Below are 15,622 nucleotides of genomic sequence, written 5' to 3'. Positions count from 1 at the left end.
CTCATATACTCAATAAAATTATCACACTGTTGAGGTCCAAAATATTACAAGTGTTAAATCTAAAACTAAAGGGCTCTCAAAGATAGGGAAGATCCAATCCGCCAACCAAGACCCACTTAAAATGAGTAAAAGGAAGCTCAAACCCAGGAGTGGGCAAACTCTAGGCCATAAAAAAGGAAGAAAAAAAGGAAAAAAAGAGTTTAGCCATGCCTTTATGAGGAAAGCTCCCGAGGAGCCCAGAAAGGGACTGGACCAAGATACCTTGGAATTGCCAAAACCAAGGGGATCCTTGGGAAGTACAGGAAATGATCAGTTGGGATTTGGACAACTCAAGAAAACATGCTTGTAGACATAGGGAACGAAGATGGGCATGTCCCATCAGCCGCCTATGACTCAGATTAGAGTTGATGACTTAGGAATCAACACTTGATAAAAAGAAACCTGGCACCTCAAAAATGCAGGAAGGTGAACAATGAAGGAAGGTGGCTGAATATCTTTCAGTATGACAAGAAGGAATCTATCCATTTAGAGATAAGGACAAAGGATGAAACAGCTAAGAGTAGGGGTCAAAAAAGGTCCATCTAGAAGTTTTGGGAAAAGAAGTTTAAAAGTCAGCCCTTAGGACCTCCCAGAAAGGGAAGGTCAGCTAGGGACTTTTTGCGGGGAAATCTCAAAAGAAGAAAGTAGTGATAAAATAAGGAAAGGACTAGCCATCAATATTGCTGACACAACATTGGTTCTGGTACTCAGGGCAGTAAATGGAGGGAATCAATGGCACACCGAAAAACCCTAGGAAGGTACTATAAAAGGAGGATCAAGCCATCAGAAAAAGGCATTCAACAACACTTAATCAGAGCAAAAAGAGCCTTTAAAAGGCTCATTTGAACCTCAGAAATAAAGAAAAGAGGGAAATACTGTCGTGAGGGGTCCTGAGATAAGTGCCAGAGGATACACTTAGATTCAAGGGGATTCAAACCTCACAAGTCTTAGAAGCCTACAAAGAGCTATCCAAGTTTGTGACTTTTGAACTTATTTGAACCTCATGGCATATCCATGCTTTACACGTCTGAAATAGTGCATATAATTATATTACTTGGTTCATCTCAAGTCATGCTCATGCCAACCACTTACTTTCTTGTTCTGTCCACGGCACCACAGCACAAAGAAAGAACAATATGGCTTCACTTATGATTGACAATATCTGTATCGATTGAATCGAAGGTATGATTTAACTTTAGGCTAAACGACATTCCATTCACATCTCAGCAGTTTAGAACAAAATAACACATTGTTTCGTCTTTCTTCTTCCTCATTGTTGGGAAACTTGTTTTGCCTAAACTTGTTTCTGCTGAGATGTGAATAGGATGTCGTTTAGCCTAAAGTTAAATCATACCTTCAATTCAATCGATACAGATATTGTCGATCATAAGTGAAGCCATATTGTTCTTTCTTTGTGTTGTGGTGCCGTGGATGGAACAAGGAAGTAAGTGGTTGGCATGAGCATGACTTGAGATGGACCAAGTAATATAACTACGTGCATTTTTTCAGACGTGTAAGGCATGGATATTGCCACCAAAGTTTTCATTTATGTATATGTATATGTTACTGTTCTTTAGCTATTTATTTTACAATATGTATATGTTTGCATGTATGGATATGTATGTGTTGTAGGGCCCATGCGTTGTGCACTACTTGGTTTGTAATCAGCCCAATATAACTACGGTGAACCAAGCTCAGTCGGCCAACCAACAAGTAAAAGGCCCAAGATCCTAAGGCCTGGGTATTGTCAAAAATAAGAACCCACACACACAACAAAGATCACCATAAGTTCTATTTTATTAAAAATTAGAGAAAAAAAATGATCATAAATAGTATTAAATTTAGGTAAGAATTTTAATATGTAACTAATTACATTTATTTAAAATAAAATTGACTAATTATTTATATTTTTATAATAAAAATTGTGATTAATTTTAAATGTATCCATACGTACACATGTGTTACATGCTATTTTTTTTTTTAATAATTTGACTAATAATTTATATTTTATAATAAAAATTGTGTTTAATTTTAAATGTATCCATGCGTTTGCATGGGTTACATGCTAGTTAATTAATAATTATAAGTTAACATACTTAAAAAATTGTGCAATGCACCAGCTACAACCATTATATATAGAAGATGGGTTTGAGATGGATTTGGGTTTTCCAAATATTAACAAATGAAAATTTCCTTGAAAACATTTTCAAGCCATTGATTGGTGATGATACTGGAGATTGTCGGTTAAATTCCTTGTCTACATTGTTTAGAAGACCAAATGAAACCTGCAATAAGGTAAATGACTTGAAATTAATGACACCGGAGTGGTGCTGACCAAGGACCCTTTGCTGGTAAATTTAGACACTAGGGATGGAATGTATTGTCTACTTAATAAGTAATAAAATAGTTTTCGTTCATGATTCTAACTTGGAAGCTTGTATTTATAGCATTTTGCTATGGTAAGCCGTTAGAGGCATAATTGTTGTATCTTTATAGTGGTTGTAATGCTCATGGTAGTTAAAGGTCATCGATGACTTTACAAACAATTATTCATCTGTTATCTTCTATCAGTTGTGGAAGCGTTATTGATACTTTTAAATGCTGCATACATCGTCCATTGATTATTGGATAACAGTTATCATCTTATTCATCAATTGCCCCCTTATACCTTAGTAGTTCTTTTATATTTGAATGGTCAAAAGAATATCAAAGGTCATGAATTCATATTAACCATGGTGCTTGGACTCCTTTAGACGGTAAAGACATTGTGAGTGTCGTGGGCCGTACCCTATTTTTCGATGTTGCCATGTCGTTTCCTTAGACATGAACTCTCTCAAGGCATGAATTCATAGTAACCAATAACCGTGGTGCCTGGAGTCCATTAGATGGTAAAGGTACACAAACTCGTCTACCCTAATAATGGATAAACACCCAAATTGGTCTGCCAAGCATTGGGGACAAGTTGTCCAAGGGCTATCTGTAGATAATGAAGTAGCTCCATGATAAAGGGATGAACAAGAAAATGGAGACCACACAAAAAATTGGCCTCATTAGAGTACACTTTACCATGGGCAAAGGTACAAGCCTTTTCATTTGGATGAGGAAGGCTATTATAATTTCTTCTAAAAACTGAAATCTTTTTCTAATCCTAGCAATATGTTTCTCCTCCAGATTACAAGTCTCTTCAAGAGCATAAAGGGTCCTAGGTCGAGAGGAGGACGGGGGTTTAGAAGTAGCAGTATCTACCTCCATGCTTATAGGGTCATCACTAGACAATAAGCCTATTTCTAAGTCACTCGACCTAATCTCAATAGCTCTACCTTCCTCATCGGCCATTTCTTTTGCTAAGTAAAACGAAGATAAATTGAAGGATCAAGGAAAGACTCGAGAAAAACTCCTATTCTAACAAAGAAAAAGGAAACAGAAGGAGAAGCACGCCTAACCTGAGAGTAATCACCCATTAATATAAAACATTTGGAGAAAGAAAAGGAAAAGAAATCTTACTAGGAGGAGGCATCAGCTCAAGCTTGGAGAAGAAGTGTAAAAAAAAAAAAGAAATAAGGAAAAAGAAAGAGAAGGAAAAGAGGAAAGCAAAAATTGGGAATTTGTGTGTTGGAAGCCAGAGAGACACCTCCAACTTGTTTGCATGGCCAACTGGTAAAAGAACGACACATGTCCATGATCTGACGGGTAGTGTCACGCTGACTTAAATACTATGGGTACGAATTCTAAAAGGTGTGGACAATCTAAGATGATGAACTCGATATTCCTTCGATCGTTCAAATATAAAAGAACGACCAAGGAATAAGTGGGCAATTGATGGATAAGATAATAGCCGTCGTGCAATATTTAACGGACGATGGATACATCATTTAAGAGCATCATTAACTCTTTTGTAACTGATATAAGATATTAAATGAATGACCGTTTATAAATTCATCAATGATCATTAACTATCATGAGTTGCAACCACTGTAAAGATACAACAATTATAACTCTAACTGCCAGCTAGAGCTAAAGGCTATAAATACAAGCCTCCAATGATAGAACCATGTATGAAAACTATTATATCAGTTATCCAATAGACATTACATTGATTCTATCCCATCTGTATAATTTTAGCATCAGAAGGTTTTTGACTGGCACCACTTTGGTGTCATTACTTGCGAGACCTTTACCTTATTGCAAGTTTCATTTGGTCTTCTAAATAGTGCAGATGAGAAATTCAACTAATGATCTTCGGCATCATCAATTAGTTCTTTAAAACATAATAAATTCTTAGTTTATGAATATTCTTGCAAGCATCTAACTTTGTGTGTTGTTACAACCTCAATTTAGAGGAATTATGATTAACAAACTAAGAATTTGATTAAATCTATTTGAACTAAATTAATCTAAATTAAAGAGCACTATTTAATGAAGGCTTACTTGAAATTAATAAAAGATAACTAAATTGCTTACAAGAAGATTTCTCCTAAACAAATTTAGAAGAACTGCCTATCTCTAAGAAGGCACGTTGCCTTGAAGAATCTCATGTTGTCTTTGATGTGTTTGGTTGATTGTTTCTTTTTCTTCATGCAGAGGCCTTCTTATATAGCATGAAAGGTAGTTAGTTATTTTGAGCCCAAAACTACTGGACAAAGTAAGGGGAGGGGTGATTATTTGTAGTAATCAACTACCACATTTTCTATGTAATATGATAAATGTCTTTCAATATATCACCCTCTTGACAAATATTATAATTCTCTCATATGATGGACAGGTGTCTTCCAATTGCATTTTTGCCAAGACACGCATGGCATGGTTACTAAACTTTCACATGTTGTGGCTACCAAGTCACACTTGTGATTCTTTCTAGCACTACATGTAGCTTTATGCGAACAAATAATTATAGTAAAAATTTAAAACAATACATGGTCTTAAAAATTATTTTTATATTAGAAACACACAACTAACAAAAAAACAACACCATCACAATGACCCATCTCCTCGAAATACAAACAAAGCAAAACATGATTTGAGCAATCAAAAACGAGAAGTTCTACAACCCATGAATGCCTCTATCCAATTTACTAACCTCTTCGTCAAATCTCACATACCAATCTTCGCCCTAAGTCCTTAGAAATCACTGTAAGCCTTTGAAGCTAATTAAATCTATTCCAAATCCGTGACCTCCCTAGGCTCCAACCTCCTTCCTCTCTTTTCTATTCGGATTCAACCTTAGGAGGTCCTTGCGTTGTAGAGTGATGGCCTTATTAATCTCGTTGAACAAATATCACTAGTTTGGCAGGTCACTCTTGTAACCTTCCATATCAGCAAGGTGATGCAGTGGTTGAGGAAGGCCAGTTGGGGAAGGTAGAGGGAGAAGAGAGCGAGAGGGTCGCAATAAAGGTTGACAAAGATTCTATTAGGGGAAAATCATTGAATCCATTCCATAGTTTAAGATTTTATTTATGATATTTAAAAATGTATACAGTGTCACGTTATTTAAATCCAAAAGGTACTCTTAATTGAGGTAGTACCAACCCATACAAAGGAAAAAATTTCAATTTTAAGTTAAAGTAGAATTTTTATCTTGTATTAAAAAAACAAAAAATCCATTGCAAGTAAAATGAATATTAGGACAACTAATTTGGCAAGTAGAGACATTTTGGGGGGAGGGGGAGTTCATAAGAGAAAAGGGGGCTTCTCCATTATTGACGGCTAAAAATGTATTATGCTATCTGATTAGCAGCTTAAAACATTTGTAGCCGTTTAAAACCCTTTTACCCTAATTAATAAAAATAAATGTTTTCAAATTTCAATCATTCCAAACACCTGAAAAGACCAAAAATGTTTTTTTATATGTTAAAGCAATTAGCAAATAGAGCCTAGGTGTATTCTCACGCACTTTTGGCATCCTTCTAAGATATATAATTCTTTACCACATAACTAGGTACCAAGCTTGTGCTCTCGTAAGGAATTCAGTATTAAAATTAAGTCAAAGAACTAAGAAATATGCAGAATAAACTTTTATCTAAACTTCTTATTGAAAAAGTCAACAGAAATATGCAGTAGAATAGTGTACAATAATGGGCAGCAACAAAGCAATAAACTGGTTTCTTGTAATTTTCAAGTAAACGGCAATGATATATGGCACCTCTATCTCGTCAACTTGTCTACTTTCACTTCTCTACATTTTTCATAGTAAAAACCCTAATTCTTGAAGGGCGCATTTATTGCGGGTTATCACATTACAAACTTTGGCACATCTGCACATAAAGCTACGCAGAACATTGTACATTTTTGCAGTTTTTGGACTCCCAACTGGTCAGTAGGGCATGTGTTCGCAATCCAATTTAAGAAGATTTAAAACTTAACAAGTGTTTTCGCATATATGACATCTGTACTGAGTGTCAAGCACCTACTTCCTGAACCAAAACACAGCATTATCTCAAGCAATCTTGACCCAGGTCTCTTCTCTACGATCCCCAATTTGGAATATTTGCTGTGGCTTCATTGACCATTTTTACCAGAGTCACCTGCAATACAGAAATTTGCTTTAGTAGAAATGATATCATGAGACAATATTATCATTACTTGGAATTCTCTTGTGGTAATTGAATGAAAGCATTTTGACTATGTTTGTTGGGAGGAAAATATGAAGGATAGAAAGGTGAGGATGGAAAATCTTGTTTCCACCTAGGCTCACCAAAAACCATCCAACCATCCACCCAAATCAGGCGGAAAGTGAGAGAAAGCATGGATGTCAAGAGAGTTACCATTTTACCCTTCTATTACTATTTTATCCTTTTAAACTTTTGTTTTAGCATCTCTAACAAAGGCTAGTGGGATGAATTGATTGTTTACTCCCTTCTTAAAGTAACAAGTCATAAAGGTTTGGCATAATTATGTCCAACAATGATATTAGCACTTTGATTTGTTTTTGTGCAAAGTAATTTAAAAAAAAAAAAAAAAAAACTAGTGAATAAAATAGCTGTTACTCAATTCCTAAAGCAACAAGTAAAGGCTTGGCTTGAATTATGCACAACAACTACAGTCAACTTCCCCCCCCCCCCCCCCCGAGTAATTGGAAGAAAGAGATCAGTGAATAAAGCCTATCAAGTATAATCCCACATCCAACTTAAAAGGAGCGCTCAATAACTACAATTGACTTACTTTTAACTAAAGAGCCCTAAATTGATCCTTTGAAGCAAGCCTAACCTTTCTGTTTTGGCGGACATTTTACATTGCATTATTTCTTATCCAATAGTGCAAAACGATTGTTACCTACTCTTTTGCAGACAGGGGATCCTACTCTTTGCTATTTGCCATATGTACTGCCATCAGGAAGCACAAAATTTGTTATAATCTTTTTTATGATCATGGAAAATTAATAATAAAAAGGGTGAACCACTAATTCCCCCCCCCCCCCCAACCCCCAGGGGCTGCGACTCATGTAAGTTTCTCAGGGCCCACCTACATGTCCAATTGTCAGACGGTTAAAAATGTAAATAAGAAACCTAAGTCATATACCTCTATGAATAGCACAAAAAAGGAGGGAAAAAAATGTGATAAATTACTTATAAATTTGGATATGATTGTTGGTTCCTTCGTTAATGAGATTTAAGTATTACCCCAGGATCTAGCTCAGCTACAAATTGCTTATAAATTAATATCTAGATGTGCCCCTGGAAAAATGGTCGTATCTAAATGTTGCTCAGACCAATTAACCAGGGAAAACTTTGGTACAGTAAGTTCTATAATCTATGTCCATAATTCGGCAAAAGTGTTCCAAGAAAACAAAAATAAAATAGAGGCAGACAAGGTATGAATTTTAAAAGCACATATCTTCGATCTTCTTGGTATAACCAATTAAGTAGCAATAAGATTGGGACTTTAATGGTGACATAAAACATACCACACTTTCAGGAACACCTGGTGGAGGAAGTGGAAGGTTTCTTGGCGGTGCAACAGAATCATAAGACCTTTTATCAAACCTCCATTCTCCTATCTTTCCATAGGTTAACGCACCCTGAATATTGGCGCATGCAAGGTAGACAACATAAGCTAAAGAGTAAACAAGGAAGCAAGATTTATCTTCTTTTCTCATAAACTGGAAACAGATTACATAGCAGTAAATCCAAAGCTCACAATCATTTTCTTCTGCCTAACTGAAACCCAAAAGAAAAAATAAAGCATCCTACACTTCCTATATCTAAAGAAATGTTAAACCTGAAAAAAGAAAAAAGAAAAAGAAACCTCAGTCACAGAAAACCTACCTTCATATTGTAGTCACATCCATAAGTATAATGAATTATGAACTTCTTGCCAACTTCTGTATCCCATGGAGGCTGATAAAAGTCACAAAACAGGCAACTGCTAGTAACTTAAACAGTAGCAGACTAAATATATAGAAATACTATGACAGCAATCTTTTTCTACTATGTTTTTAATTACATCCCCACATATATCCTTATGAAAACTTCATTACATTTTATGAGTATGAAGACAGGTGTCCAACATTAAGAATGGCACAAGATGCTAGCAGGTCTTTTTGGGATAAAGCTTATTTTCATTGGCTTATTTTGCTTGAAAAATAGGCTGAGCAAAAGTACTGTTTACATTGGAAAAGGAGGCTTTAAAATCTAGTACAAAAGCTGGCGGTGAGACTAAGCTGGATTTTAGACTAAAAACAAACAAGCCCTTATCCAATTAGGTGGTCAAGAAATGCATTCAAATAAAGGATGGTTACTTTCATTATCACTAGAGTTAAAGGTCCAGACTAGAGAACCATAAAAACATCAGGACTCAAACAGAACTTACAATAAGTGGCATAAATTTCAAATTCTGGAAAATGACAAATTCAGCAATGAACTCAGAAAAGTTCAAGATGATTAATATTGGGGTAAACAGAACCCGTTAAAAATGGAATTAAAGGAGCAAATGTTGCCATTCTCAAATAACTCAGAATGTTTACCCGAATATTAATTGCAGGAGACTAATTACTAGAAGATTGGTGAATTGTGTAAGAGATAAAAACACGATATATGCAGTACACAAACTTTCAGGAAATTCAAAATATATTTTTGAAAACTTTGTCTGGCTATAACAACACCAGTTCTGCCATAAACTGTTCTGGGATATGTTCTTCTAACAAAATCCAATCCTAGAGTTAGTCATTAACTTGCCATAATTAATATATTCTACACTTCAAGGCAATAAAAGGAATGATAATCCCATCAAACCTGAATCATGAAGTCCTTGTACAAGATGTTACCAACACCGTGCAGAGCAGATGAAACAGCATAGGCATACCTAGATTTATAATAAGATATGATATAGAAGTCAGTAATGTACCTAAACACCAACACAATATCGAATTAAAATAGAGAAGGCTTACATTTCAAGCACCCAACCAAAAGCCTTATCAGTTTCAGGATCCTTCTTCATTGCTAAGGAAACATTCATCCAAGTGGGAGCTATTTTTTTGAGAGATTCCTATTAATATTTTATAAAAAGTAAGAAAATGACATATATAAACCAAAAGAGAGTGGCATTACTCTCATGAATCCAAATCACATACACACCTTCCCAACTATGACAGGAGAATTCCCTATTGGGTCAATGTCAGTTATTGGTCCCTTCTCCTCAGGAAAATACTTCCTCAGTACTGACTCGTACTTCTTAGGTTCAATATAAAAGAATGGAAATGCAGCTCCAAGCCCATCTCTTGATAAGTTCGGTATGGGCTTGACAATAATATGATCTGGCTCCGACATCAGTATGTAGCTGGATACATGGTATGAATAGTATACATAAAGTCATATTTACCCAAAGAAATTAAAAAGGGAGAAGAAATCAACTCATCATATATTAAATTAGGTTGGTAGCTATGAACTTCATACTCTTCTTTAATGTCTGCTTGTTGAAGCCATTGCACAAATGCCCAAGGTCTGTTGAGGACTATATAACCCTGTCATTGTGAGATATGAAATACACAACTTAGAAGGTATGTTCTAGTAGCAACCACAAAGAATAGAGGTGACAGGAGAAAAAAAAGTGAACAAGAAGAAGAAAGAAAAAGTAGTAGTAAATTCTTATTTTTACCTATAAAAAAAAGTTAATCCTTATTTTCAAGTTCATAGTTTGCCTCTGACATCTATTGAGAAAACCTATCTAAATCAAACAATCGGTCAGAGAATGGCTCATAGACTGATGAGTTGGATTGGGTACATCTACGCCAAAGAACTAGAAAGGTTAGACATTACAAAGGGATTTTATTCTCTCTCATTCTCGTATGGACAAGATGTGGTTTTCAAATACTGCTAAAAAGGCCTAAAAGTTAATCTAACGTTTTGGATTAAGAATAAAATAAACCACCCTATTCATCCAATGGTTCTATAAATTACGCACCTACAAATGTCCAATTTTTAACAGATTTCTGCTCCTTGTAAACATTATCTAGTGTTTCTGCCTAGTTCCAGTATGGAGAGAATGCATCACATAGAAGTAATCATAAACTTAACATAGAATTCTAAACCTTTAGAAGAAAAATCATAGTATAGAATATATTTATCTATGCTTGTAGAGCAATTAGTTGACACCTCCTAGTGTTTTTGACAGAGACATCCAAGGTCAAATCCCCCACCCCCCAACCATCGACTAATCAAAATAGATGCATCTGTGCTTATATACAATGCAATCATGCTTTTCAAAAGTTATTTGTGGTGTTCTTCCCAGGATAAATTAATTAATTTGGGGGAGAGGGAAGCTTTAGCCTGAACCCTCAACAGCTCATAATGAATCCAAAAGACAAGATAAGGCCACAACACACAAACACACGCACTAAAAAATTTCACCCCTTAATTGGTTCCTGCAAGAGCATTAGGAGAAAATAAAGGAAATGACAACACAAGTGTGACTGAGCCTTATCTTTCTTTGCCATAAATAAATTTTTTTTTTTTTTTTAAAAAAAAAAAAAAAAAAACCCAACTCAATAGCCATTCTTTTGCATAAGGTTTCACTGCATAAAATCCCTATACATGCGTGTGTGATGGTATCTAAAAGCCTTCAAAGATTTGAACTTTTGTCAATTCCTACATTTCTCCTTCAACAACCCAAATCAAGCCTCAAGCTTTCCCAACCCATTGATATCTCAAAAAATTAAGACCCCACAACAGAAAAGAGAAAGCCCAATTGACAGAGACTGTAATAAGATAAGATTTCGAACCTGGTCCATTCCAGAAGGGAGAGGCTGAGCAACAAAAGTTGGGATCTCATTCATGTGTTTGTCAGCCTTCCCAGAATGCAAGATCCTGGTGAACCCACCCATATCAGAATTGGGTGTTTCCTTCATCTTCTTGAACCAGTAGTACATGACTCTGCACTGCCACGTGTTGTAGACAGAGTCCGAGGCAGTCACTGCCGTGTGGAACAGCCTCTTCGAACCGGACCCACCTCTGGATTTGTCCACAGGCATCTTGATTATGGGGTCCACAATGATTGACGAAGAAGATCTAGATGGGCCTGGAAGCTCTTGCTTGAGAGGAGCATTGGATGAGATGATTATGTTGTAGGTGATTAGAGCTACTGAGAAGGATATGAGTAGTGTGAAGAACACATTCCCACAACCCATTTTTGATTTTTTTGCTCTCTACAGCTCTCCTTTTACTTTAGAGAGCTGAGAGCTGAGAGCTGAGAGCTGAAAGCAAAGCAGAGCAGCTCTTCTACTTGTCTATGTAATAGTGTACAGTGTAGAAGAGATTATTGCTTCTGGGTATTATGCGATTTCTCACTTTACAGAAAGAGAGGAAACGGGGAAGAGGAATTAATGGGTCGTAGAGAAAACTAGAAAAGTCGTCGCTTTGAGCTAGAGTCGTTGACGGGATTTGTGATTTGAGAAACAGGTTGCTGACTATTCTCTTCCTCTTTCTCTCGGATTATCTTTATTTATTTTGCTTTGTTTTGTGGGATCTTTCTGTCAATTATTATCCGATCTTCTTTATTTTTGTTTCGTTTTATGGGATCTTTCTGTCCAGCTATTATGACATGTTTGTTACACAGAATTCAAACAAAGTTGTAATATAACTAAATCTATTCACCATTTGGTAATAATATGTAACATTTTGAAATATTTTACACATATAATTATATTTCCTTAAAATAATTTTCTATAAATATAAGAGAGATGATGATTTTTATTTTTATAATTGTTAGGTTTATATATAAAGTTTTTTTTTATTTTGCTAAAAATAAATATTTTTTTATATTTGAAAATATATTAATTTTAGAAATTATTACACAAATTAAGTAATAACTATTACAACTTAAGAGCACGAAATCTAGTTTACCAAAGCCCACTTAAAATAGTGAGATTGATATTTTCAAATCCAGCCCAAATCAATAAATATTTGTAAAGAGAGTAGGATGAACAAGTTTGGGCTTCGCTTGATAACACAAATTGAGTAGGAAGAATCAGAAATCTAAGATTTAAATGTATAGATGGATCTTTACAAGCTTGCCCGAGGACAATGTTCTTGGTTGTTACGTACACTGTTCATTCTCTTTCTCTCAGTTACTATTCTAGCTCTGACCTCTTTTTCTTGATTCTTTTGGCATCCCCTTTATCTGAGAATCCCTTTCCTTTATGTACTCCATGGTCTTTTGCATCCTAACCCTTCATCCACAATCCTCCTAAATCCCCTTAGAACATTTGTCCCATTAGACTTCTGGTGAAGGTGGTAGAAGGAATTGTTGAACTATGTATCTACTGTTCAGGTCACTTCCTCATTAATGCAACTGATAAAACTGTTGTCAGTCATTTTAATGCGGACGAGTAGGTGAGAACTTACAATAAACCTCCCACAAATATCTTGTTTATCCCCGGAGGCACCACCTTCACCTCTGATATTCCTCAAGGACGCTCTGTCACTTCCCACTCTCTCCTCGAACCATCTCACTTCTCGGGCCATGGATGCTCCTTCATGAGGAACAATTGGAGGCTACAGCAGTGCTACCAATCTTCGGTCCTCGGGCCCTCACAAGAACTATTATAGAGATATTTGTGATTTTAAAGAATACCTATTTATAAGGAATGATTATTTTGTGTAATAAAAATATAACCAAATTAAAGAATAGCTAAATAATATAAATAGTTATTACATTACTATGCCTATTATAGTCTACCAAACATGCTCTTAGAGATTATGATATTACACAAACACTACAATGATTTTAAAATTTTTTTATGGAGATAGTTGATTGCTCTTTATCATTGGATAAAGACGTCAATTGAATTTTGGTATAGGCAAGAATTGAACTCTAAATCTAAATCTATTATTCGACAAATGATTTACGTTGAGCTAACTGAACCCACAAGACAGTACCGCGACTAATTTTTGGACTTCACACTATGTTTGGCCCACCTTAATCCGGAAATAATATTAGTAGCTGATACTATAATCTCTCTCTCCATGAAGATAAGAATGATAGCTCCCAATTTTGTTTAAAAAAAAAAAAATTATGAATGAATGATAGCTCTCATTGACCAAGTGACCAAATCAGCCTCCAATCAATCCGAATAAAACTCCTTTAGATCAGCATATCAAACGCATAAAATAACAAGGAAACTTTAGCTATCTATCATAAAATATAGTACGTAGGACTTTTGTAAGCTACCATCTATACTTCAAAATTCGAAGATTATTTTAAAATTTGCATCCAACCATCCAAATAAAAGATACTGTAGTAGTACCCAATACTAAGCTTCAATTTATTTTTGTGGGGTTTGAAAGGTAATCGATAGCAACCTCATCTCTAGTTATATTTAGAGAGATTGATTCCCAAATTCAAACTCATGACATACCATTTTAGGATACCAAATTAATTTCTAAATTAACAAATTAGTAGATATCTATCACCCAAATTATGAAGGCATAGTGGATTCTAGTTAGCTCAACTGGTAAAATCTCTGATGGTTGTATAAGAGATCTGGGGTTCAATCCCCGTCTACACGAAAAACTGATTGGTGTCTTGGTCTAATGATAGCGGACGCCATAGGTTGAAATCCTCTCTCAAAAAAAAAAAAATATGAAGGCATTTGTAGTTTATACCTAAATTACAATTTTTTTTGCAATCAACATCTTAGTTTAAGATTAATATGTCCATTAATTAATTTGTTAATTTAAATATTAATTCAAAAAATAGAACTGACCATACTAAATAATCTCAAATAAGGATGATTATAAAGAAATAATATATATATATATATATATATATATGGAGTATTAAACTTGAATCACAATTAGAATCCAAATTAATTTGTAATTGCTTCCTAGTTTTGTACCACATGTCCAATTTAATTTTCTTAATTTTAATATCAAGTGATCCATTTATAATACTTTGTACAAAATTCAAAATAAGCACCTCACAAACTTAAATATAACCGCCTCATCCCCCTCAAAAAAAAAATTAATAAATAAATAAAAATAAAACCTCCTCATCATTATTACTATTGAATGTTTCATCTTGTAAACACATGTTACATCCTAATTTTATATAACTTAAGATGTCTATGCATAAGGTAATATGGATAACTAAAGTGATCCTTATATAAATAAGAGAACATAATTGTATCGCACATAGACAAAAATTGTATTACCTATATTCTATTTGTTCGATTTTTTTTTTCTATAAAAAAATTGGCCACTGCGGATCAAAATTCAATTCGTATAGCATCTATATAGAAACTACCCAAAAGCTTTTTATATTTTTCTGGTATTTGGTGCCTTAAATTATCTTGATTAACGAAATATCTTCTCTAAAATAAATAAAAAATAAAAACCAATAGAGGTTCCTTCTTACCCATCCACACGGTTGTGCTATGTTGCAGCCTCCCCCACCTCTATGTGCTACTGAAAATACTTATGACTTTTCCAATGAACTAAACTATAGAAAATGTTTTTCAGATCATTTTCAGCGTTGCAACAAAAAGAAGAATACTTGAATTTTCATCACAAAAAATAAGTTAAACATACTAAACGTTGAAAGGGTTGTAATATATATATAAAACCGAAACCTATAAAGCTCTCACAATTTTCCACATTAGTACAATATCTAAATAAAATTATTTTTATTTAATCCAAATTTAATAAGAAGTGAAACTCTATCTCTTTAGCAAGTCCAACTTAAATTCAAATTTATCATTTTTTTAAAACAAAAATATTTTTGTTTAATCCAAACTTATCAAGGAGTAAAACTCTATCTCTCTAATAAATCCAACTTAAACTCAAACTCAAACGTTGATATTATTATTATTATTATTATTATTATTGTTATTATTATATTTTTTCTATATTTAGTCATATATATTTTGTTTTGTTTCAATAATTTCTAAGTAGTGAATTATTTGATTCTTTAATATATTTTGGTCTTTCAAAAATTTTAATATTTAAAATTTTGAGTTATCATTTGTAGTATTTGAAATTGTCTGACAAATTTTTTGTAAACCATGACTTCTTCATTAAATTGTAACACAAATTAAAGTCATACAAAAGCAAATCATATAATGGTATAATTTCTTAATCAATTTAAGATTTTATAA

The 15,622-nt window shown here is 34.2% G+C and overlaps 1 protein-coding gene across 2 annotated transcripts; it reads right to left on the bottom strand.

The window, feature by feature from the left end:
• Nucleotides 1–6,035: 6,035 nt before the first annotated feature.
• LOC142620876 (hydroxyproline O-arabinosyltransferase 1) lies at nucleotides 6,036–11,987 on the bottom strand. Of its 2 annotated transcripts, none has more exons than XR_012841652.1 (8): nucleotides 11,252–11,933; nucleotides 9,927–9,994; nucleotides 9,609–9,810; nucleotides 9,422–9,519; nucleotides 9,267–9,336; nucleotides 8,301–8,372; nucleotides 7,309–8,053; nucleotides 6,036–6,560 (listed from the first exon to the last, which is right to left on the bottom strand). XR_012841652.1 is itself a non-coding variant. In XM_075794178.1 (8 exons), exons 1-8 carry the CDS (start codon nucleotides 11,654–11,656, stop codon nucleotides 6,501–6,503), a joined length of 1,089 nt encoding a protein of 362 aa, XP_075650293.1. In that variant the 5' UTR covers nucleotides 11,657–11,987; the 3' UTR covers nucleotides 6,036–6,500. The 2 variants fall into 2 exon arrangements, 1 of the variants encoding a protein (XP_075650293.1); XM_075794178.1 differs by having other exon boundaries at nucleotides 7,940–8,053; nucleotides 11,252–11,987.
• Nucleotides 11,988–15,622: the final 3,635 nt, after the last annotated feature.

Source organism: Castanea sativa, chromosome 1 (assembly GCF_040712315.1).
Source record: "Castanea sativa cultivar Marrone di Chiusa Pesio chromosome 1, ASM4071231v1".
NCBI lineage: Eukaryota > Viridiplantae > Streptophyta > Magnoliopsida > Fagales > Fagaceae > Castanea > Castanea sativa.
This window is presented reverse-complemented; position numbering and strand designations above follow the sequence as displayed.